This window comes from Rhinatrema bivittatum, chromosome 2 (assembly GCF_901001135.1).
Source record: "Rhinatrema bivittatum chromosome 2, aRhiBiv1.1, whole genome shotgun sequence".
Lineage (NCBI taxonomy): Eukaryota > Metazoa > Chordata > Amphibia > Gymnophiona > Rhinatrematidae > Rhinatrema > Rhinatrema bivittatum.
Window position 1 is genome coordinate 168,419,054 of NC_042616.1, and position 25,811 is coordinate 168,444,864.

At 42.0% G+C, this 25,811-nt stretch overlaps 1 protein-coding gene across 5 annotated transcripts in view; it reads left to right on the top strand.

Annotated features, from left to right (window-relative positions):
• The window catches only part of AKAP9 (A-kinase anchoring protein 9), a 687,299-nt gene that overhangs the window by 510,192 nt on the left and 151,296 nt on the right, over window positions 1-25,811 (top strand). For all 5 annotated transcript variants that reach the window (XM_029588843.1, XM_029588844.1, XM_029588845.1 and 2 more), the window contains 2 exons: window positions 2,419-2,595; window positions 2,732-2,836. In XM_029588843.1, coding sequence (XP_029444703.1) covers window positions 2,419-2,595; window positions 2,732-2,836 — 282 coding nt within the window. The remainder of the gene's footprint in view (window positions 1-2,418; window positions 2,596-2,731; window positions 2,837-25,811) is intronic.

Sequence of the window (25,811 nt, forward strand, 5' to 3'; positions counted from 1 at the left end):
GGTATGCACGGAAGTCCACGTCCTTAGTTATATAACTAGGAAATCTCCTGATGTTTTCCTTCCTGTCTTCTTTTGATAAGCTTAGCTCCAGCCATTCCATAGAATGATATAATAGCTGGTCCAATTTGGGCTGAAACTACCTGTGAGAAAATGGATTGGGATAACAGAATATATTCAATTCTGGAAAAAGACCCATGGTCACGTGAAAGATGTGTGAAGTCCCTAACCATTAGATTTAAGACCCTCCACACATCTTTGGTTGGAGTGTTTTAAAGTCTTACACAAATTCAGCATCACAAGGGCAGTCAGTCAATCTCCAAGTTTTTATGGTGTCAATGAATTTTGGTCAGTGCAGACTTAAATTTTTTTGCCTTTTTTTTTTTTTTTTCCTAGCATGAAGCTTGCAACAAATAAACCATGAAGCGGAGCATATTTCTAACGAACGGTGAAGTACAGTAAAAGCATCCGCTGAATTTTCAAATCTTCATAAATGCAGTCTCAGGAGTACTTATCCAAATACCTACTTCATAGGTTTCCTCATAGCGTATTAACAAACTGCCGAGCCTTTTCAGTTTGATTGAAGAAAAGTACTTTGCCATCCAGCCAAATATGCAAACACGCAGGGAATTGCAATGTGAATTTAATCGGCCTCATAGTAGTAGTGTCGCACACAACAGGTTAAATTCTCTCTGTTTTGTGGACACATGCAGTGAGTAATCTTGAAATAATTGATTAGTATTGTTCTGATATTTTATCCCTCTCATTTTCCTATATTTTTTGCATTACTGCCTGCTTGTGAGCAAAATTCGGGATTTTTATCGGTGTTATTCACAGGTGATTTTTCCCTTCTCTCTTGCTACCTAACCAGTGAGCACGCTTGATCTTCATGGCTCTCTGCATTTCTGGTAAATGCAGCACCTCTGGAAGCCATTCCTCCAGAAAACTCGCTAGGTTAGCTTCAGCCAAACTTTCCGGCAGCCCTATAATGCGTATATTATTTCAACCTAAACGATTCTCCAAATTGTCGATTTTTTTCCTCCTGAGATTGAATCTTTTGCTCAAGCTTGGCAATTTTGCCTTCATGTGCCAACAGCTCATCCTCCTTTACAGAGATTCTGCTTTCTGCATTATTTATTCATTGGCCATAATCTGAAATAGCAGATTTAAGGTCAGCTATTTGTTCTGATATGGAGGATAGCTTATCGCCTAAAGCAGTTACAACCGCCGACGTTAGCCCTCCAAACATTTCACACAAGAAGCAGGGCCCAATCCACGTCAGCGTTGCGGCATCCATTTTCCCCTCTTCCACACTTACTTTTTCTTTGTCCTTTTTTTGCCTTTTTAATGGGCATAATTCCTGGTAATTTTTGCATGAAATGATCAATCGACATAAATCCTGTTCCCTCTAATGCTAAATAACAATTTTCAGCTATGTTCAGAATGTTCATGATGGAAAGGGATGGCACCCAGAGCTCTGAGTGAAGCGTATTCCCAGGCTCGTCACATCATGTGACCTTTCTGGAATCTTTTATCATTTCAAATATGATACACACCCTGTGTAGTCACAGAAAAATGTTGTAGCTGTAAAATGCATGTTATAGAAGACAGCATAGGTGGGAAAAGGAATGAACTCATGTTTCATGATGCTCACTTTGTTTTTACTGTCTTTGAAGTTTTCCTCTGGGGAAATTGAAACAATCTGCACCTTAAGGTACATACCAAGTCCACAACACCTTCCCCTCTATAAATAAAGATGAAATTTTAGCATTTCAATTTTAGGTTCTCCTTGGATATTATTGTTGTTGAAACAGGATTTTTGCTTAATTGATTTGTTTTTGTCTTCTGATTTCACAAAAGAAATAGTACATCTGGAAATGTGCTTGCATTCTTTTAACAGTAATTACTTCCATAGGGGAGAATTCAGGCTTTGAAAAGACATTCTTACAAGGATGTGATAGTTATAAAAAGTAGTTTTCAGAATGGGATTCTCAAATATTTCCATATAATTAGAATATACACTAGTATACATTTCAAAGTACTTAATGTATTTCATGTACTGAGGATTTACTTATGCTAATAGCAAATGCAGTTCCAGAGAGGTGTTAGTGGGTGTAGACTCCAGTGTCACTTGTTGCAATTTTGCAGAAAGCACATTTAGATTTCAATTTGAAGGGGATGCATTGAGGTTTGGGTAATTAGACAAAGATTGGCCTTTTGTCTAAAATCCAAATGTAAGGTCTGAACTATGAGCTGAGGATTATCCTTTCTTGATATTTAGGCTGAGATTTAAAACCTGTACAGCATGGGAAGGTTAGTACTCTGCCACATAACTGTACCAGGGCCACGATGATGTCAGGACTATTGGTAAAGCAGAAGGATTAAATCTCTTCTAAAAAGTGTGTTATTTTTTTCAACCAGGTTGAACAGCTGACAAACTATTTGAAAGAGAAGACAGATAAATGCAGTGAGCTCTTGTTAGCTCAGGAACAGCTCCATAGGGATGTGCAAGAACACAATGAAGAAATTGAGAAACTGGAGAGCAGAATAAGAGAATTGGAGCAAGCATTAATTATCAGTGCTGATGATCTACAAAAGGTATTGTGTAAATTGATATAGTGCCATTTGCTTCCTTGCTTTTATATTTACCAGATAAGAGCACACCAAGATATTCAGTTTTATAATATTATTATTAGAAAATAAAACAGCTAATGATACTGTCAATCATTTAAAGGCGGAGGAAAGAGAACTGCATTCAGCCTTTGATGTCAAAGAAGAGCTGCCACTTGAAGCACAACTACGGGTAGAACGAGAAGCTATAGACAGAAAAGAAAAAGAGGTGAATGTTGTACTTCTTTATATGAATAATGGATGCATGCTTTATCATTTTGGTTGTCATTTTCATCCCACAGTACCTATTTTCAATCATCCTATGGACCTAACTTGCAGAATTAATACATACATTAATTTTGCTACTTCATTCAGTAGAACATTATTTCTATTTCATTCCTACTGTGTCTACGCCGAGGGTTATGTGTAGGTCACAGTACATGAGAACAAACTTCCTCCCTCAGCAAGGCTTGATACTTTCACCTGTTGACTCAAACACAGCTGGCCACTGATGTCAGGCTAATCAGGATTTCTCACCCAGGTTTGCTTTGATCTCTGTGCTGGCGAGAACACACTTGCCTTGCTTCTGCATAGAAATTCAAATGTGAAGAATATAGACTTTGAAACTCAAGGTAAAGACTTCAGTGATTCTAAGAAGAAAACCATCAAGCCTCTGTTAAAAGAAATTGGCTATATTGATTTGAGTTTTTTTGATGTTTTATATTCTGCCTTTCCTGATTGGTCAGCCACTTCAAAGCAGATTATATTCTGGTACTGTAGGTATTTCTCTGTCCCCAGAGGGCTTACAGTCTAAGAGGCCTAATTACTAATGGTTTTCTCCCATTGTGTGTCTATGGAAAAAAATGCTTAATAATTAGGTCTCTAAGAGGGAGGAGATTTACTAAATGCATGTTGCGGCAATTTAATGCAATATAAACATTTCCTCCCTTTATGGAAATAAGCAGCTTTCAATTCATTTGCATGCATAAAATTACCTAATGCAATTTTATGCATGCAATCAGGCCACTAATGTAGGTCCCAGACATTCCCTTGGAAAATTTGAAGGGCCAAGGTACCCAATACACCCCCCCAAAGGCATAACGAATTATCCCAGAGGTTGATGTGGATCCCACCACACCCCCCACCCCCTGTTGCCATCTAACGAAGCTTCACCAGGTCCCCAGGGAAATAACCTTTAGGCACACGCATGGCAATGGTCCTTACTCTCCACCCTCTCCCCTTCAACTCCCAAAATGACACACTAGCTACCTACCTCTGCAATCCCATCCAAACTCCCCTTCCAAATAAAAAAGAAATCCCTGGGGTCTAGAGTCTCCCTCATTCTCCCCACCCTCTTCCCCAAAAAGTAGGACCATCAAGGTCTGAGGGACCTGTATACCTGCCCCCTCCCCCTAATCTCAGTACTTTGCCAAATGGTCTTCGATATCTCACTGGGGGGCCCAGGACACCCCTGGGCCCGGTCAGTGCCCGATCTTGCTCCTACCACGTGATGATATGTAAGAGCAAGGTTGGGTCGACAGCATTTAGAAAAATGGCACCACCCGGGGCTAGGGAGCACTCTAGGGCCCCCCCCCCCCCCCCGTGATCTATCAAAGACCATTTGGCAGGGTACTGGGGGAAGGGGTGGAGTGTACAGCCCCCTTCCAAGACTGCCAGGGTCCTACGTTTTGGAATAGGGGGTGGGGCGGATCTAGATACAAGGGAATTTTTATATGGAAGGGGGTTCGGATGGGGTGGGATTGGTGAGGTGGAGGGCTATCGTGTCACTTTGGGATTTGAAAGGAAGGGAGAGGAGGATAGCTGTCACCGCACGGTAAGCAAAGGTACCATGGAACGCTTTTTTGTCCCGCATTTTCTGCTGCTATGATAAATTGTACCGTGATACAGCTGCACTAATTTGCAGAAAAGGGCCAAATGTTACGGGGATACACCCCCACCCCCGCGATATTTGGCCCCTCATGCAATAAACTATCACAGCTTAGTAAATCTCCTTTGTATTTGAGGCAATAGAAGGTGAAGTGATTTGCACAAGTTCACAAGAAGCAGCAGCAGGATTTAAACCCTAGCTTCCCTGGTTCTCAGCCAGCTTATCTAATCACTAGGCTGCTCCTTCAGTTTAAAAAAAAAAACACAGTACAAACTTTAGTTGCTTTTTGGGAAAAACCAGCATGCCACTTAGAAAAGGAAACAGCTTTTTAAAAAAAACAAAACTGTCATTTGTGCTGTTGCCAGTCTTCTGAGGCTACAGTGACCCTGAGGAGATAGTCTGCCCTTCAGCCTGAGTCTTCACTCGGAGCATAGATGCTAACAAAAGCCACTGCTATTGGAGAAAGGGATTTTTAAACATATTCACCCCTTATTGCATTTCAGATACATTATGGCAGACAAGGAAGCATCTTCTAAAAGTTTCTGTTGATCCAGATTTTGTAGCTCCCTTTCAAGCTTCTGAAACTGGAGCATGTTGTCGTCTTTGTGAAGAAAGTGCTTCTCATAGACATTTAAAACCTGAAGAATGGGGAATGAATTGCCAGTATAGTATCAGCAGATTAATATATCCTTCCCTCCTATTGCCCTAGACCCTGCTGTCACTGAATAACTACAACAGAAGTTTGCTGAGAGCCAAAGAGAGTGTTAGGGTTCTAATAAAAGAAAACACCAAGTTCCTGATCTCTAGAGTCTGACCATTTAGAGCAGGCATGTACTGCTGGTGTTTCCTCCTCAGAAGCTTCAGAATTTTCAGACTCTGATATAGAAAATCCACAATCTAACAGACTCTGGCTTTTTTTAAATGATTTTTTAATATTCTAACATTTATTAATTTTCTGACCATATTTCTAGGATGTTAAAACTTAAATATGACAAAGTATATACTTGTGGATCGTCAAAGGATCATGTGACTCCTATGTTGAAGCAATTCTCACAGGACAAGCAGGATGGTAGTCCTCACATATGGGTGACATCACAAGATGGAGCCCTGTATGGAAAACTTTTCTGTCAAAGTTTCTACAAAGCTTTGACTGATACTGGCACACTGAGTGCACTGAGCATGCTCAGCCTGCAATTATCCCTGTGAGCCACAGGTGTCTCCCTTAGTCTTCTTTTTTCCGCTCTGCAGTAAGCATAGCGGTTAGGAGCTCTGTGAGAAATTCTAACATTTTTTCCACACGGAAACACTCAAACTTTTACTTCACAAACACTTTTCCCTGCACGGGTCTCCCTTCGCGTACGTTTATTTGGCACTCGGTGAGTACTATGCCCTGTTTTTTCGGTCGGTTCCTGTCACCTTCCTGGCCTGCCAACCGACTGTGGCCTTCCCTCTCCCTGTGTTTTCAGTTAGTCACACATAGCCTGCGAGTATCCCTCTGTGACACTCTGCCTGGTTATTAGTGCTAGTGGGACAGGGACTTCCACGGTTTCCGTTGCCGCCAGGGCCCCTGTCGATATACAGGTCCTTCGATTCCTCTGTACCCTCGCGCAGTTAATGCCCCAACGCTACCATCGGTACCCCGTTCAGACCGTCCTGGATTCTTAGATGCCATCAGTACCCCTCCCCCCCGCGGTACACTGATGTCATCGGTCCCTGCATCGTTTCTATCAGTGCCATCCATGTTTTTCATCCATTGCACTGATTTTTCCTTGGGTTTCATCAGTGCCATCATTGCCCGGATGGATGCCATTGAAGTACACCTTGTCTCATCAGTGCCATCCATGCCTGTGTCGATGCCACCGTCGCCCGGGGCACTTCCATCAATGCCAGGGTCATTTCCATCGATGCCATCTTTTATTTTCTTGATGCCATCAATGCCCAGGTCCATTCCATCGATGGGCATCGATGCCAGGTCCATTCCAGCGATGGGCATCGATGCCAGGATCAATTCCAGCAATGGGCATCAATGCCAGGGTCGATGGGCATCGATGCCCATGTCAGTGCCATCAATGCCCATGTCAGTGGCATCGATGCTATGGACGCTATTGGTGCCAGAGTCGATCCAATCGATACCGTCGATGCTCGTGGCCATGCCACTGATGCCGTCAGCGCCCGCATCCATACATCGATGCCCTCGACACCCACGTCATTTCCATCGGTGTCTTCAACGTTCCTATCGATGCGGTCATCGACTCCGTCGATACCGGTATCATTTTTCCGATGCCAATGATGTTTTTTGGATTATTCGATGTCACATCGTTCCCATAGATACCTACGCCAATGCCAACAGTGCTTCCGTCACTGTCATCATTGCTCTGGCCGAGTCATCGACGTTTTTTCATATATATTTTTGACGATACTCTCGAGGCCGCTTCGGCCGCCATCGACACCGTCAATACTGATATATCACTGCCAAGTAATGCCCTCGCCTAAACACGGTGCTCCATGCTTTGGGTTCTTATTAAAGCCCCGTATTAGTCTACGACACTACATAGTGCCAGGAGCAGTGCAGGCATGCTGACAGTCCGTCATCAGTCGCCATCCAAGACAGTGAGGGAATCCATCTCGGCGCTGGGGAAAGACCGGGCCGAGCACCATGGCATGCATCGTCACCGACACGGTGACCGTCTGCCACCGACGCTATCCAGCACATTGGTGCTATCCTTCTCGATGCTGGACAATGCTCGGGCCAAGCAACATCACCACTGCCATCGACACTGTTCCGCACAGTATTGGCAGTCCTTGGTGCTCCAGAAATACCGGAACGAGTTCTGAAGAATTCTGCACTGGCGTCACGAGACATCGAGCCGCTGCGACGAGGGCCGGGTTCACGAGCTGTTAATCGGCTCCCCTGTTCCCAAGGCGTGCCTCACCGAAATCGGTGGGGGATTGTGGCCCTCCAAAAAATACTACCGTGGTAGTGCCAGCCACGCTCAGCCTGTCTCCTCTATACCTGCGCCACCATACCAGGCATCAGAGTTGAGACGGACGTCTACTCCCTCGATGACTCCTGAAATCCACGGAGCCATCAATCTTCACCGGCTCGTCCAATTCGGATGGTAAGTACCCGCTTCTGCGGCATTCCCATTGAGATGTGTTCTCTAATTCAAGCTGCATGGTTCGAAAAGTTCTAGGTCATGTACCTTCCAAGAACCGTATTAGTGTCACATATCACTATTGCCAGCTATGTCAGCCACAATACCAAGAGAAATCTCTCTATCATTTCTTTGGGATTGCATCAGGGCTTCCTCCCTTTTTCAGCAATGAGGCTCTGTACTGATTAATGCTCTGGCTTCTGGTTTCTGCTTCAGAACCAAAGTTCCAGGTGCATTCGCTGATCAGCTAAACAAGAGATCCAGCAAATACTGCCTCAAGTGCAAGTCCACCTCAAAGCCTGATCACAGGTTTCGATGTCTCCTTGTACAGCACACAGAAATGTGGGAGGTTACATGATATCCAGATTACATCAGCCCCTCCAGTTGGACACCTCCTGGTCTCCCAACTGGCCGGATATCAGAGCGGCCACCCCACCTTGTACCAAAGTTCCCGGTACACTCCCCCAGATGCTACAAAGCGCAGAGGGGGGGTTGGGGAGTTTTAATTACACTATTCTTTCTTTCAACAGAAAGTAGTTACTCTCCGCCCATCCTGGACCTCAGAAATACCAACTTTCTTCACAAGGCACAGGTAAAATGGTATCTCTCATTACCATGCTTCCATATCGCAGTAAATACATTACCTCTAATCTTTCTATGTGCTTTATGGTGAGTCAACAATATTACAAGCCAAGCTCTGCCGCTGGCATCAGCTTCGGCAACTGGGGTATCCATTGAATCACTATCGGTGACTGCTGTTTCTCTAGGAGTGCAGCATCATTCACGCTTTTCCTTGCATGGACAGCTGCATAACCACAGTCAGTCCACGCAAGGAGCTCTAACTTCTTTATGACTCACTATACATTTACTAACTGGGATTACTGTCACTGCCATAAATCCCTTATACAACTTCTGGACACCACAGTCATAATGACCTTCCTGTCCAGCAACCACGCAGACATTCTAGTAAATTCCTACATGTCCCTGCGCGCATATTCCATAACCTCAGCCCCTCAATTCTTCATTGTCGGGCCATGGGTTTTTTTCACTATGCACTTTCCTCATAGATCCAAAACTGCTTTGAGTTAGATTCAGTGAAATTCCATTATCAGTGGGTCTAAGCTGTTCAACCGCTTTCGTCCCTCATCCATATTGCAGATCTAGAACCAAAACCTAGTCTGATTCTGCTCATGCTCGCATTACTCAGGTTTGTAAAGTTTGACCTAAAATCTTCCCAACCCTGCGTCTATTCCGCTCCAGGCACAGTTTTACATTAACTTCCTGGACCTTGTAGCCATGAGTTATACCCTTATGCCTTCCAATACTGCCTCTGCAACAAATCTTTGTGCATACAGACAGACAGCAAAGGGACAACGTGCTTTCCAACACACAAGCACGCATAACTTCTTAGCGGCTCTGCAAGGAAGCTGCACAGCTCTACCCTTGGCCCTTGCTCACTCCATGTATCTTCGGGCCACTTATCTAAGAGATTTACTGAACGCGCTAGCAGACCTTCTCCATGTAGGTTTCCATCCTCTCAAATGGTCTCGGACTACATGTGTAGTGGGAAAGATCTTCTAATGCCGAGGTCAACCGAACTTGCCCTCTGCGTCCGAATCGAACCATACGGTGCACAGATTCTACTCCCTACACATGTTTCCAATGCGTTCCCATAGACGCCTTTCTTCCATCAAGGGCCTCTTAAATGTGTCTCTTCAGCTGCCTCTCATAGCCAGCACTCTTCTAATGTTGAACCGAGACTGGGTTCACTGTTCCTCAGACCCACGTCCTGGCCGAGACCAGTATGCTTCCCATACTTCTCAATCTATCACACCAGTAACCAATTCGCCTTCTCACTACTCAGTCTCAAATCGTAGACTCACTGATGTTCTCAGGTACATTCAAAATGGCATGATTTACCACGTGACGCATACAGTCCATGAATTATGCAAATATCCATCAAGACATTCATCCTCTGGGACTAATGGTCTCCATTTCAGATTTGGTTTGTGGGCAAAATTCTACTTCAGAACATTATAAAACTGGTTCATAAGAGTGTGGCCACTAAAGTTAAATTCAGAAGTAAAGAAGATTTTACTGTGGTGGCAAAACAGAATCTATGTATTAAAAGGGGATTCCTTTGAATGACTCTTTCATCAGCATACATAATTACAAATACAAGCCATAATGGTTGGGGATGAAGACTTACTCAAGGACACTGGACAGAGAAGGAGAAATATCTTCAAATGAATGTTTTGGAAATGAGAGCACAAATAAATTCTTTATAACATTTCAAGAGAAATTTATGATCATCATGTCAGGATACAGACAATGTGGTAGCTGTCATAGCTCAACAAACAAGGAAGTGCAAACAGTTCAACAATGATGAAAGAAACAGCAACACTTTCCTCATAGGCAAAACATTTATTAAGTTAATAAGCAATACACAAAATGGGAAAACAGAACATTCAAGTGGAATGGTTCAGCTGATTCAAACTTCGGACAAGAGAATGGGAGTTTGTTTTTTTTGGTTTTTTTTAATACTCTTACATTTTATTGAAAGTTCTAGAAAACACTGGAATTGACCTCAGATATTTTCTATATATAGCCATAATAGTTATCCAAAAGCAGATCTTATTTATTGTGCATTTAGCTCATGCCTTTTCATTAATAGCTCAAGGCGAGTTACATTCAGATACTGCATTTATTTGGCCAATTCATTGGAACAAAAAGGTACAGATAGATTACAGGAGATTAAAAAAAAAAAGCTTTAGGAGTAGATGGCTTAGTCCAAACATGGAAGCAAGATCTTCTATGTTTATAATCCTTTATGCAAATGTTTATATTTCTTGTTTCTATGATATTTGAGAATCGTTATGATGGCTTGACTGAATGACGGTATATAAAAAAATAAATAACCATGTCACATGATACCAATGTCCCCACCAAGTCACATGATACCAATACAAAAGATCAGAATTCATGAAAAGTAATTTTCTTACCTTTATATACTGGCCATGCAGACCCTGGTTTTCAGATCTGTTGCAAGAGATGTGCAGCAAAAAGCTGTAGTTTTAATTTTTGCTTTAGGTTTTGTTTTTTATTTCATTGTGTGTCATTACAATTTAGTGCAACATTTTGTGCACACTTAAATTTTTTGCATGCACTAAAATGAAACAATACAAGAATGCACATCCCTAATGCCTATTGTCCTGTTCTCCAGACATTCTCAGCAACCTCTTTGGAATTCAAATCTGTTTCTCTGAGATTGACAACTTAGATGCTGCAAGGAGGATGTTATAGAGTGAAAATTATTCTGTTAGGTTTACAAGCTACTAGAAAACAATTCATTGAAAAAGTTGAATATGTATAAGGGTATCCTAAATGTGCCTTACTAAGTGCAGTAGTGTCTCTACAGACATTGGAGTATGAGGACAAAGAGTTAGGAGTATGGTGGTTTTTAGATACTCCACAATGGAAGTGTCTGACAAGAAGTATGTTTCTTTCTTTAAAACTCATGGGCCCACTTTCTCTCATATTCTTTCTGTAAGTCTTCTATTATAGGAAGGTTGCTGAAACTCAAGGGTGGAGTTCCCTTGCCTCCAGGATTTGAGAGTTGTCTTGGGGTACAAGAGGCTCTCGAGAATGAGAGGAGTGGAGATGATTTGTGGTGGAAGGGGAGTTGGTTCCATACCCTTTTATTTACACTAAAGATTACCTTAGCTATTCTAAGAAGTGGCTTTTCAGCTGTGGTCAGAGAAAGAATTGTCACTGTGAACCAAGAAGATATGTAGTAGGCAAGATTGACAAATTAAAGAGTAGCAAATCACCTGGACCGGATGGTATGCATCCTATGGTACTAAAGGAACTAAAAAATGAAATTTCTGATCTATTAGTTAAAATTTGTAACCTATCATTAAAGTCATCCATTGACCTGAAGACTGGAGGGTAGCCAGTGTAACCCCAATATTTAAAAAGGGCTCCAGGGGTGATCCGGGTAACTATAGACCAGTGAGCCTGACTTCAGTGCCGGGAAAAATAGTGAAAACTATTCTAAAGATCAAAATCGTAGAGCATATAGAAAGACATGATTTAATGGTACACAGTCAACATGGATTTACCCAGGGGAAGTCTTGCCTAACAAATCTGCTTTATTTTTTTGGAAGGGTTAATAAACTTGAAGATAAAGGTGAACCAGTAGATGTATTGTATTTGGGTTTTCAGAAGGCGTTTGACAAAGTCGCTTATGAGAGGCTTCTAAGAAAACTTAAAACGTCATGGGATAGGAGGCGATGTCCTTTCGTGGATTACAAACTGGTTAAAAGACAGGAAACAGAGTAGGATTAAATGGTCAATTTTCTCAGTGAAAAAGGGTGAACAGTGGAGTACCTCAGGGATCTGTACTTGGACCGGTGCTTTTCAATATATATATAGATGATCTGGGCCTCTCCCCCATGTCCATCATAAGGTTTGTCTGCCCAGCAAGTCATCCTTCAGATGGAACTCTCCACCCTTCTTGTAGCAGGCACAGTAGAACCGGTCCCTCGCCATCAGCAGGGCCAAGGGTTCCTCATTTCGAAAAAGAATGGCGGTTTGCGCCCCATCCTCGACCTCAGGGCATTGAACAAGTTTCTCGCAAGAGAAAAGTTCAAGATGGTTTCTCCAGGCACGCTGAATCCACTCCTCAGAAGAGGAGACTGACTTTGTTCCCTTGAACTCAAAGAGGCTTATGCTCACATAGCCATTTTCCCTGGCCACTGGAAGTACCTCCGCTTTGTGATGGGGAAGACCCATTATCAGTACAGGGTACTGCACTTCATACTGGCTTCAGCCCACCGCGTTTTCACCAAACACATAACAATCATACCACCTATCTCAGGCATAGGTCGGTATGTGTCTTCCTGTACCTAGACGATTGGTTAGTCAAGAGCAATTCCTGCACAGGGGCCTTGAGTGTTCTGACCCTGGTAGTGCAGACGCTACAGACTTTAGGGTTTGTTATCAACTACCCCAAGTCTTATCTCTGTCCATCTCCTCAGCTGGACTTCATAGGAGCCAGATTGGATTCAGTGCAAGCAAAAGCATTTTTGCCTAGGGATTGGGCTCTCTCCCTTGCCTCGTTGGCCACCTTTGTCCAGAACAGCTAGCAGGTATCAGCTCGCCTTCTGCTCTATCTGGTAGGCCACATCGTAGCTTCCGTCCATGCGACCCCTCGCCTGTGCGTGCAGAGGGCTCAGTGGACCTTGCGGTCCCAGTGGCGACAGGCCTCCAAAGACCTTAAGACTCACGTTGCAGTCACGGATCCTCTGCGAGTGTCTCTTTCCTGGTGGGAAGATCTCTCCAACTATATATCGCCAACCATATATCTCCAATACTCTATTCTCTTCATTGGTTTCCCATAAAATTCAAGATCCAATATAAAACATTGTCCATAATTCACTCACTTATATACAACCCATCTTCAACTTGGTTATGCTCCATCCTACGAATCTATAAACCAACACAATGCCTAAGATCTTTAACCAAACGTTTTTTGGATATTCCTTCAGTCCGTCTTGCAAGGCTGGACATTACATGAAAAAGAACCCTCTCTGTTGCTGGTCCATCCATTTGGAATTCTCTGCCAAATTCTCTTCGACAAATGTCAAACTTGCAACAATTCAAGAAATCGTTAAAAACATACTTATTTCAACTAGCCTTTAATATTTCTGCATCAGAGCACACTTAATCACCTTCGACATTTATCTTCCTCCACCAACCCAACAGCTCTAATTAAATATACTTATGCGGTTTGATGCTAAATACTAGATTAGATTTTATTTTTAATTTTTAGTAATTTTTTAATTTTTTTCATGTTTTTATTTTTAGTTTTTACAATATATTGTTTGAGATGTTATATTTATTATGTATGTTTTGTATGTAAACCGTTTTGATTAATTTTTATATTGTAAAAGCAGTATATAAACATTTTTAAATAAATAAATAAACTTGGAATGGGGACTTCCCTTCCAAGCTGCTCCACTTTAAGTGATCCTCACCACCGATGTCTCTCCTCAGGGCTGGGGAGCCCATGTGAATGTTATCCACGCGCAAGGTCTCTGGACTGCCTCCAAAGCCCGCTGTCATATAAACTTCCTGGAGCTTCGGGCAATCCATTTTGCCTTGTGGGCAATCAGAGACAAAGTACAATCCATTTTGCCTTGTGGGCAATCAGAGACAGGTACAAAGAAGTCCTGATTCGGACGGACAACCAAGTAGTGATGTGGTATATCAGCAAACAGGGCAGCACGGGCTCGTTCCTGCTCTGTCTGGAGGTGGTGCAAGTGTGGACCTGGGCCCTGTTACAGGGGATGTCCCTGTGAGCCACGTACCTACCGGGGCATCTAAATGTACTGGTGGACCGCTTAAGTCGCTCCTTCCAGCCTCACGAGTGGTCCCTCAACCAGGAGGTAGCGGCCGAGCTGTTTTGCCGGTAGGGTACACCGGATGTGGACCTTTTCGCCTCCTCTCACAACCACAAAGTGAGAAAGTTCTGCTCCCTGCTATTGAGAGGGGGGGGGGGGCATTCAGCCTGCAATGCCGTCTCCCTCCACTGGGGGAGAGGCCTGCTATATGAGTACCCTCCTCTACCTCTCCTCTTGAAGATATTGCTGAAGTTTCAACAGGACAGAGGGACCATGATACTTGTGACACCCTTTTGACCCCGACAGGTCTGGTTCTCACTTCTGCAGGACCTGTTGGTGCGGACTCCCGTCCGGCTGGGGACGGCACCTGATCTCATCTCCCAGAATCAGAGCACCTTGCGCCACCTGAACCTCCAGGTGTTGGCTCTGACAGCTTGGATGTTGAGCGCATAGTCCTTCAGCCCTTGGCACTCTCAGACTGTCTCTCTCAGGTACTGGTGGCATCTCAGAAGCCTTCCACGAGGAAGTCCTTCATTTTGAAGTGGAAAAGGTTTTCCATCTGGTGTGCAGGACATGAATTGGATCCTTTCTCATGTCCCCTCCCTCAGCTGTTAGACTACCTGTGGCACCTTAGCGCTGTCAGTGCACACCATCGGGTTGTCACTGGCACACCCATTTCAGTGCAACCTTTAGTAAGCCGCTTCATGCGGGGCCTCCTCCAGCTGAAGCCCCCCTTCGGCCTCTTGTAGCATCCTGGGATCTCAACGTTGTCCTGGCATAGCTCATGCGTCCTCCTTTTGAGCCGCTACAGTCCTGCAATCTGAAGTTCCCCATCTGGAAGGGTCATATTCCTGGTGGCGATTACTTCGGCTCGTAGAGTCAGCGAACTTCAAGCTCTGGTTATGTACCCACCATATACAAGGTTCTTCCACGATCATGTAGTCTTGCAGACGCATGCGACATTTCTGCCCAAGGTGGTGACTGATTTCGACCTCAATCAGTCCATTATTTTACCCACCTTCTTTCTGTGGCCTCATTCCCACTCGGGGGAACAAGCTCTTCATACCCTGGACTGCAAAAGGGCCTTGGCTTTCTATTAAGACCTCACAACCAGCCACAGGCAGTCCACCCAGCTCTTTGTGTCTTTTGATTCTAACAGACTGGGAGTGTTGGTGGGTAAACAGTCCTTGTCAAATTGGCTGGCGGATTGCATTGCCTTTTGCTATGTACAGGCAGGCCTCCCACTAGCTGGCAGAGTAAAGGCTCACTCTGTGCAGGCTTTGGCGACGTCAGTGGCTCATTTGCGTGCAGTGCCCGTCATCGAAATTTGTCGAGCCGCAACCTGGAGTTCCCTTCACATGTTTGCGGCTCATTACTTCTTGGACAATCAACAGGCATCAGGACAGTGCCTTTGGTCAATCCGTCCTGCACAATCTGTTCCAGACCTGAACCCAACTCTTCATATTCGTGCTTCTGTGGGAACCAGACAGTCCTCTGCCGACCTACAGCGTCACAAGGTACCTACAGCCGTTGGTACCTTGTTTGATCGCTGTTGGTCTCTTCTGTTAACAGGGACAGTCTGGAGCGTGGTACTCACCCACATGTGAGGACTACCATCCTGCTTGTCCTAAGAGAAAGTGCAGTTGCTTACCAGTAACAGGTGTTCTTCCCTTGGGTTTGTTGTTTTATCTTTTCACTCGTATTTTTCATCTATTTGACGAGACTGAATTGGGGACCTTGCGTGGACGCGCAGATTGCAGCAGGCTGGGCATGCTCAGTGTGCTGGTCAAAGCTTCTAGAAACTTTGACCAGAGGTTTTTTCATGCTGGGCTCCATCAGATGATCCCAAAAAACAAAGAGGAAGGCGGTCAAGAAAAGCCGTGAGGAACAAAAGAAGAAGGAGACCGGAGGTCCTTCAAAGGTGCTTTATTAGATGCCCGACTCTAGGCCTGAGTTTCGCCTGTGAAGGCTGCTTCAGGGGCTACAGTAATAAATAACAATAAATATTATTTGAACAATCCAATAAAATACATAAATATTCAATTAGAATTATTAAAATAATTAAATTAATTAAAACCATGGAAAAAACAGACACATAAAACATACTAAACATACAATCATGGTTAATCTATCTAAAAATAATCTATCTGAAAGTAAAGGGAAACAGAGGAGGGACCTAGGGCAAGAGGAACAAACTCGATTAATCATATAACAGATGTTATAGTTACTGACATTAATTTATCAATCATAACTGAACAGATCTGAGATAAATGTATCAATCATACCTAAACTTACTTAAAATATATTAATAGGCATAATCAATTGGGTAATAGCACAGGCAATAAATGTAAACTAAATATAATTAATTACCTTTTGTAGATGTCTCTAACGAATTTAAGAGATATATTGTCCAATAAAAACAGATGTATAGTCATCCATTAATCGGGAATTCCTCAATTCTGATCAAAAGCAGTTTAAATTCAACTAGAAAAGGTTTGTGAAAAATAAGCCTCTTTAATACAGAAATCCTTTCATTTAAAAACTTAAATTATAATGTGTATTTTAGATCATAGAATTGTGTGAAATATAAGACTATATATAAAGTGATAAAAGTGCTACTAAAGTGTGTAAATAAATCAAGTGAACCATAAATTAGTTATATAAGTGTAATTGATAATTAATTGAAATTACTGAACGTGTCAGTTATGTGCATAAAAGTTCAATGTCGCAATTATATGACGAAACACAAGAAAGGATATTGCAAAAATCAATCCGATTTGGTAAATAATAATCAATTGTAACAATGAACGGGGAAAAAATCAATTGATACTCATAATACTGTATGGCCGCTATGAATAATAGTAATCAAATGAAGTGCTATCTTTTTTTTAAAAAAATAATCTTTTAAAAAAATAATAATAATGAATCCATTTCTGAGCCACTATGGTTGTAAATATAGACACACAATGGTTAATATATCAAAAAGTATTTTAAAATCTAATAATTGTACCGTATTAAATGTACCAAAAAACGGGGACAATTAAAATCAAAATGTTAATAAAAGTAGTAATGAGGATTGAAAAAATGAATGAATGCAACGCAGTACACAAAATAAATGCCAAAGCATTTTTGAATTCATATCGGCATATTTAAATTAAAACGAAGTAAGTTAAAATTAACTAGTCTAGCCGAAATTTAAAAGTGCTTGCATGTTCTAATTTATAGAATATCTAATAAGTATGTATTGCTTGAGTTTGTATTCTCACTCCTTATTACTATGCGGTCGCAGGGACTCGTGGAAATGCAAGTCATGCAATGCTTAAGTTAATCTATCGAGACTACTGCGGCAACATACACAAAAGAGTCATAAAGAAAAATGAATGATTGCATACTTAAATGTTTTATAAACATCACTCCTTTAAAAAAAACACAAGAACTTACGTAGCGTTTACTGCGCGTCTAGAATCGAATTGAAATGAAACAAACGTCGGAGGAACTCACACCGGAAGTTTATATGTTCGTATTTGGCGCCAAAACTGCTGTCAATCAATTGGAAGGGGGAGTGGACAGAAAATGAACTAAGTGAAAATATCAAGTGTGTGTCAAAAAATATATAAAATTAATGACAACCACATTCACACAATATCACTGATGTTTTATTTAATTTTATTATTAATGTTCCATTTATTTATTCATTAATTTTATATATTTTTTGACACACACTTGATATTTTCACTTAGTTCATTTTCTGTCCACTCCCCCTTCCAATTGATTGACAGCAGTTTTGGCGCCAAATACGAACATATAAACTTCCGGTGTGAGTTCCTCCGACGTTTGTTTCATTTCAATTCGATTCTAGACGCGCAGTAAACGCTACGTAAGTTCTTGTGTTTTTTTTAAAGGAGTGATGTTTATAAAACATTTAAGTATGCAATCATTCATTTTTCTTTATGACTCTTTTGTGTATGTTGCCGCAGTAGTCTCGATAGATTAACTTAAGCATTGCATGACTTGCATTTCCACGAGTCCCTGCGACCGCATAGTAATAAGGAGTGAGAATACAAACTCAAGCAATACATACTTATTAGATATTCTATAAATTAGAACATGCAAGCACTTTTAAATTTCGGCTAGACTAGTTAATTTTAACTTACTTCGTTTTAATTTAAATATGCCGATATGAATTCAAAAATGCTTTGGCATTTATTTTGTGTACTGCGTTGCATTCATTCATTTTTTCAATCCTCATTACTACTTTTATTAACATTTTGATTTTAATTGTCCCCGTTTTTTGGTACATTTAATACGGTACAATTATTAGATTTTAAAATACTTTTTGATATATTAACCATTGTGTGTCTATATTTACAACCATAGTGGCTCAGAAATGGATTCATTATTATTATTTTTTTAAAAGATTATTTTTTTAAAAAAAAGATAGCACTTCATTTGATTACTATTATTCATAGCGGCCATACAGTATTATGAGTATCAATTGATTTTTTCCCCGTTCATTGTTACAATTGATTATTATTTACCAAATCGGATTGATTTTTGCAATATCCTTTCTTGTGTTTCGTCATATAATTGCGACATTGAACTTTTATGCACATAACTGACACGTTCAGTAATTTCAATTAATTATCAATTACACTTATATAACTAATTTATGGTTCACTTGATTTATTTACACACTTTAGTAGCACTTTTATCACTTTATATATAGTCTTATATTTCACACAATTCTATGATCTAAAATACACATTATAATTTAAGTTTTTAAATGAAAGGATTTCTGTATTAAAGAGGCTTATTTTTCACAAACCTTTTCTAGTTGAATTTAAACTGCTTTTGATCAGAATTGAGGAATTCCCGATTAATGGATGACTATACATCTGTTTTTATTGGACAATATATCTCTTAAATTCGTTAGAGACATCTACAAAAGGTAATTAATTATATTTAGTTTACATTTATTGCCTGTGCTATTACCCAATTGATTATGCCTATTAATATATTTTAAGTAAGTTTAGGTATGATTGATACATTTATCTCAGATCTGTTCAGTTATGATTGATAAATTAATGTCAGTAACTATAACATCTGTTATATGATTAATCGAGTTTGTTCCTCTTGCCCTAGGTCCCTCCTCTGTTTCCCTTTACTTTCAGATAGATTATTTTTAGATAGATTAACCATGATTGTATGTTTAGTATGTTTTATGTGTCTGTTTTTTCCATGGTTTTAATTAATTTAATTATTTTAATAATTCTAATTGAATATTTATGTATTTTATTGGATTGTTCAAATAATATTTATTGTTATTTATTACTGTAGCCCCTGAAGCAGCCTTCACAGGCGAAACTCAGGCCTAGAGTCGGGCATCTAATAAAGCACCTTTGAAGGACCTCCGGTCTCCTTCTTCTTTTGTTCCTCCATCAGATGATGTCACCCTCATGTGTCATAGAGAACACCTGTTACAGGTAAGCGACTGCGCTTTCCTCTGACATGTCTGAGATTCCCAAAAGCTTAAGGGTGCGGAAAGACTTTTACTTTCCCTTCTGACCTAAGGGGCTTATGGGATGGTCAGTGGCCTCTCTGCTCTCAGATGTGCTTCTGTGTGTGACAAGGTTGTGGAACAGGGGCTACATATGCTTTATGGAATAGGTGTGCAAGATTACACTACACCATTGAAGTCTTCTGTGAAGGTTATATTAGTCATTTTTTCAAGGACTGGATATGGGACTATTCACAAGCCTGATAAGGGGATAATTTTAAAACAGCTTTTCTAAGTGAAACAGCAAAACCATACCTAAGTTATATCAATTTTCAAAGCAGATTTACACACATAAAGTCTGCTTTGAAAATTATCCCACAAAATTTACCCACATACAGTTGCATTGTGTGTGTGTAAAATTCTTGGGAAAATCTATGTGTATACTTTTGAAAATGCAACAGTATGTGCATAAGTTCAAACACCTCCCCAATCTTGTTGCAGGGAATGCCTCCACTCGGTCTGGGAGTACAGGACATATGCATATCAGTTTACCTGCATATTTGACAGTCAGTTTTTTAAAAGGCCATTTCTATAGGTAAAACTCTGTTTAACCCATGGAAATGCCGTTGAAAATTGCTCTTTCTGAGTGTATGTTGGGCTGAGACGGCTCCAGGCCACTCCTTTCTCTCTGGGCTCCCGACTGGCGTTTCCCCCCCTGTCCCGGGTCAGCCCTCCCTGCACGGTCGGCGTTGGTCCATCGGGACCAAGGGAGTTGGGCTCGGGCTAGACCACCCACGTGGTCATTGGGAAGCTCGCCGCATCGCTATAAATAAAAAGGAAAAAAAGCAGCGCTGATTCAGAGCCGGTAAGCCCGCCTACCTACCCCCGATGTCAGATCCGGCGATTCAGAGCCCTTTAAAGGGCTGAGACGGCTCCAGGCACACTCCTTTCTCTCTGGGCTCCCGACTGGCGTTTCCCCCCTGTCCCAGGTCGGCCCTCCCTGCGCGGTCGGCGTCGGTCCATCGGGACCAAGGGAGTTGGGCTCGGGCTAGACCACCCACGTGGTCATTGGGAAGCTCGCCGCATCGCTATAAATAAAAAGGAAAAAAAGCAGCGCTGATTCAGAACCGGTAAGCCCGCCTACCTACCCTCGACGTCAGATCCGGCGATTCAGAGCCCTTTAAAGGGCTGAGACGGCTCCAGGCACACTCCTTTCTCTCTGGGCTCCCGACTGGTGTTTCCCCCCTGTCCCGGGTCGGCCCTCCCTGCGCGGTCGGCGTCGGTCCATCGGGACCAAGGGAGTTGGGCTCGGGCTAGACCACCCACGTGGTCATTGGGAAGCTCGCCGCATCGCTATAAATAAAAAGGAAAAAAAGCAGCGCTGATTCAGAGCCGGTAAGCCCGCCTACCTACCCCCGACGTCAGATCCGGCGATTCAGAGCCCTTTAAAGGGCTGAGATGGCTCTAGGCGTCGCATGCCTAAGGAGCGCGACAAAGGGGCCAGCCCCTTTGTGCGCCCCTTCGTGCGCACTTGAGCGCACCAGGACCTTGAAGAGGCAGCCAGTCCTCCCTAGCATTTTCCAGATACCCTCAGCATTCATCCAGGATACTCAGCTCACTTCCAGACACCTCAAGCATTCACCCAGGAACCCCAGCAAACACCCAGCCACCTTCTGCAAACACCCAGCCATCTTCAGCATTCATCCAGGATCCTCAGCAAACACCCAGCCATCTTCAGCATTCATGCAGGAACCTCAGCAAACACCAAACCAACTTCAGCATTCATCCAGGAACCCCAGCAAACACCCAGCCACCTTCAGTATTCATCCAGGAACCCCAGCAAACACCCAGCCATCTTCAGCATTCATCCAGGATCCTCAGCACACTTCCAGACACCTCAAGCATTCATCCAGGAACCCCAGCAAACACCCAGCCACCTTCAGTATTCATCCAGGATCCTCAGCAAACACCCAGCCATCTTCAGCATTCATCCAGGAACTTCAGCAAACACCCAACCAACTTCAGCATTCATCCAGGAACCCCAGCAAACACCAGCCACCTTCTGCAAACACCCAGCCATCTTCAGCATTCATCCAGGATCCTCAGCAGACTTCCAGATACCTCAAGCATTCATCCAGGAACCCCAGCAAACACCCAGCCAACTTCAGCATTCATCCAGGAACCCCAGCAAACACCCAGCCACCTTCAGTATTCATCCAGGAACCCCAGCAAACACCCAGCCACCTTCAGTATTCATCCAGGATCCTCAGCAAACACCCAGCCACCTTCAGTATTCATCCAGGATCCTCAGCAAACACCCAGCCACCTCCAGCAAACACCCAGCCACCTTCAGCATTCATTCATCCATCCCACGATTTCAATCAGCCAACTCAGTACAATCTAGCCTCCCCACCATTCATTCAGTAAATAACTAGCAAATATCAGCACTATTTTATTCTTTTCTCCCTCATAGAATACTTCCTCAAATCTTCACTTCCTTTACGTCTTAGAATTATCATCTGCTGACAAATCCCATCAAAAGTGTTCTCTTCAGTCCCCTCATGATGTTCGCATACCCGATACATACTCTGCACCATAACATCTGCTTCAAGACAAAGCCTTTGCTACGTTATCAACCCATAACACGCAGAAATCTAACTCCGGTGATGATCTCCCCCATTACACAATTGCTGGGTCTGGCTCTCTTCACCTTAACTCTTTTCAACGCCCAGTCAATTACCAAAAAAACTCACATCCTTCATGACTATCTACTCGATGCCAAACCAGATATCTGTGCCATCACGGAGACCTGGTTGAAATCATCAGACTCAGTCTTAATTAATCAACTCCCCACACAGATATATGATATCTTATCCCTACCCAGAAAAAAGAGAAAAGGGGGAGGTCTCCTCATAGCGGCCAAAAAATTGCTCAACCTCACTCTTCAACCTATCAATACAATTCCCAAACTGGAGATAGGCCTTTTCAAATCTAAATCTCTCCAAATCCTACTCACTTACGCTCCACCCGGACTTTTAGATCAAGATGTCTCTCCTATGGTGGAAATCATAGCAAAATACGTAAAACTAGATTCACCAGCCATAATCCTTGGAGATTTCAATTTTCATATCGATACCAATCCTCGATCTCCTAACTGCGAAGCCTTCCTATCAGCACTTTCAGACATGGGTTTCAAACAACACATCAACCAACCCACACATAAAGCAGGTCATACTCTTGACCTTATCTTCACAAATTCCAACCTCTTTCCACTTTCACCCCCTCTATGCCTCCCAGTTCCATGGTCAGACCATTTCATGATCACCTCCACCATTAAGTCATTGACAGGATTTTCTGCTCCCCGTCAGGTGACCACTCTGCACTACAGGAAACCATGTCCATCAGAAGACCTCGGCAATTCTCTTATCAAAGAACTTCCTAACCTGGACCTATCTAACCCCAATTCTGCTATCAACTCTTGGCAAACTATTACTGAAAGGATAGCCAATAATCTATGTCCACTGTCTTAAAAAAACCATAGACCCTTTTCAAAAAAATAAACAGCCATGGTTCTCTAAGGAACTCCGTTCCCTGAAGCAAAACCTTAGACGGAAAGAAAAGGAATGGAGGAAGAACCCCAACCCCCATTCTCTATCCATATATAAAGCCGCCCTTCACCATTACAGAACGACTACACTTCGAACAAAAAGAGATTTCTATGCCCACCGTATCCACGATATGATATTCGATGCGAAGGCTCTCTTCTCTTACGTATCAGAACTCACCAAAACTGCCCCCCCTATCATTCCTGACGATACAGCCCAATCGAAAGCTAATGATCTGGCATTATTCTTTCAGAATAAAATCTCAAACACCCTAGCTAAACTACCCACCAACCCAAACTCACTGCCTCCAGATACCCTCTACCGACCGAACACAGACATAAGATTGGAATTCTTTGACCCAACCCACACTATAGAGGTGGAAAATCTGATAAAAAGAATGAAACCTTCAACCCACCCGCTGGACCTAATCCCCTCCAAATTCCTGATTCTAATACCAGAATACATTTCCAAATATCTAGCTGATATTATCAACTGTTCCCTCTCACAAGGAGTATTCCCAGACATTCTCAAATCAGCCACACTTAAACCCATTCTCAAAAAACCAAATCTGGATCCGGATGACCTCAACAACTACCGCCCCATCTCAAATCTCTCATTCATAGCCAAGATCATAGAGAAAATTGTAAATAAGCAGCTTTCAGACTACCTGGAGGACCATAATATTCTGCACCCATCACAATACGGTTTCCGTAAAGAACACAATACTGAAACCCTCCTCATCTCACTCCTTGATCAAATTTACATCGGTTTCGACAAAGGTCAATCATTCCTTCTAGCCCTCCTTGACATCTTCGCAGCTTTCGATACTGTAAATCACAATACCCTATTAAACCGGCTATCAGATATAGGGATTGCAGGATCAGCTCTCAAATGGTTCGACTCCTTCCTTACCAATAGAGGGTATAAGGTTAAAATCAATAACAAGGAATCCTCTCATACTAATGCCCCATTCGGAGTTCCTCAGGGCTCCTCCTTATCACCCACCCTGTTTAATATCTATATACTCCCTCTCTGCCATGTCCTCTCAAATCTAAATCTTAAGTTCTATATATATGCCGACGATGTACAAATTTTAATCCCCATATCCCAATCACTGGACTCTACACTCAAATTGTGGAACTCTCATCTACAAATGATCAACCACCACCTCTCAAGCATTAACTTGGTGCTCAACACTTCCAAGACTGAACTACTGCTAATCACCCCTGAAGGCAGTCACTTTCATAACCAACTGCATTCTAACATACAAATATCCCATGCCCGAGATCTTGGAGTTATACTAGATAGTCACGTGAACTTAAAGCAATTTATAAGACAAACAACAAGGGAGTGCTTCTACAAGCTACAAGTACTCAAAAAACTCAAACCGCTTCTATTCCATTACAATTTCAGATCTGTCCTTCAAGCCATTCTTTTCTCCAAGATAGACTACTGCAGTTCCATCCTGCAAGGTCTACCGACTTCTACTATAAAATCTCTCCAGTTGCTCCAAAATGCAGCAGCGAGAATTTTAACAAATACTAATCGCAGAGCGCATATCTCCCCCATCCTAAAAGATCTTCACTGGCTCCCAGTAAATTTCAGGATCCTTCATAAATCACTGACAATTATCCATAAAAACATTCACCATCAAACTCCATTAGATCTTTCACACCCTCTTAAATTGCACTCGACGACCAGACCCTTAAGAGATGCCTACAAGGGATCCTTACATGTTCCCCTAATCAAAATAGTTCACCACTCAAACATCAGAGACAGGACATTCTCTATCACAGGACCTTCCATCTGGAACGCCATGCCTCCGGACCTCAGGCAGGAAACCTGTCTACTAACTTTCAAAAAGAAACTAAAGACATGGCTATTCTGCCGAGCTTTCCCAGATACTAGTTCTACAGCCTGATTTAGAATCATCATATCACTTATGTAAATACTCAAAATGCTAAGCTTGCTCACAATTTATCATGAGGTTTGGCCTCTGCCTCCTCCCATACTCCATTGTATTTAGTAATTTATTGTATATAATTATTTATCTTTCGTTCTCCCCCTCTTTTTTTCCTTCTGCCTGTTAAGGCAACCTTGTTATAATGTAACTTTTATGCTCCTTCTAAACGTCTCTTGTTGAATTGCTGGTTATAGTTCTGCTTAGTTCGATGTAAACCGAGTTGATTTGATCTGTATCAAGAAAGTCGGTATATAAAAGCCTTAAATAAATAAATATAAATAAAATAATGTTGCCCTCCCATGCAATAGTAAAAGGATATGTCTATGATAAAGGCATTTTGTCAAACACAGTTATTGTCAGATTTTTTGAAGACTGCTCAGTTAACAAGGTCTAAAGTTTCTATATTACTTTCTACAAAGGAACCACATTTGTTTTTGAATGCCAGTATATATTCTTTTGAACTATTACATTCTAACAGTCTTTTCTTTTTGATTATCAACAGTTGATATATGTTCAGCAAGAAGAATTTATGAATTTAAAGTTTTCTCTTCAGTGTCTCCATTTATTCAACTTTTTCAAGACAAAGGGGGCATATTTAATAAAACATGCTAAGAATGTTTAATGTGCACTTCAATAAACATTTTGATATGTTTATTCAAACAGAACTTACTGTGCTATGCAATAAAAATCAT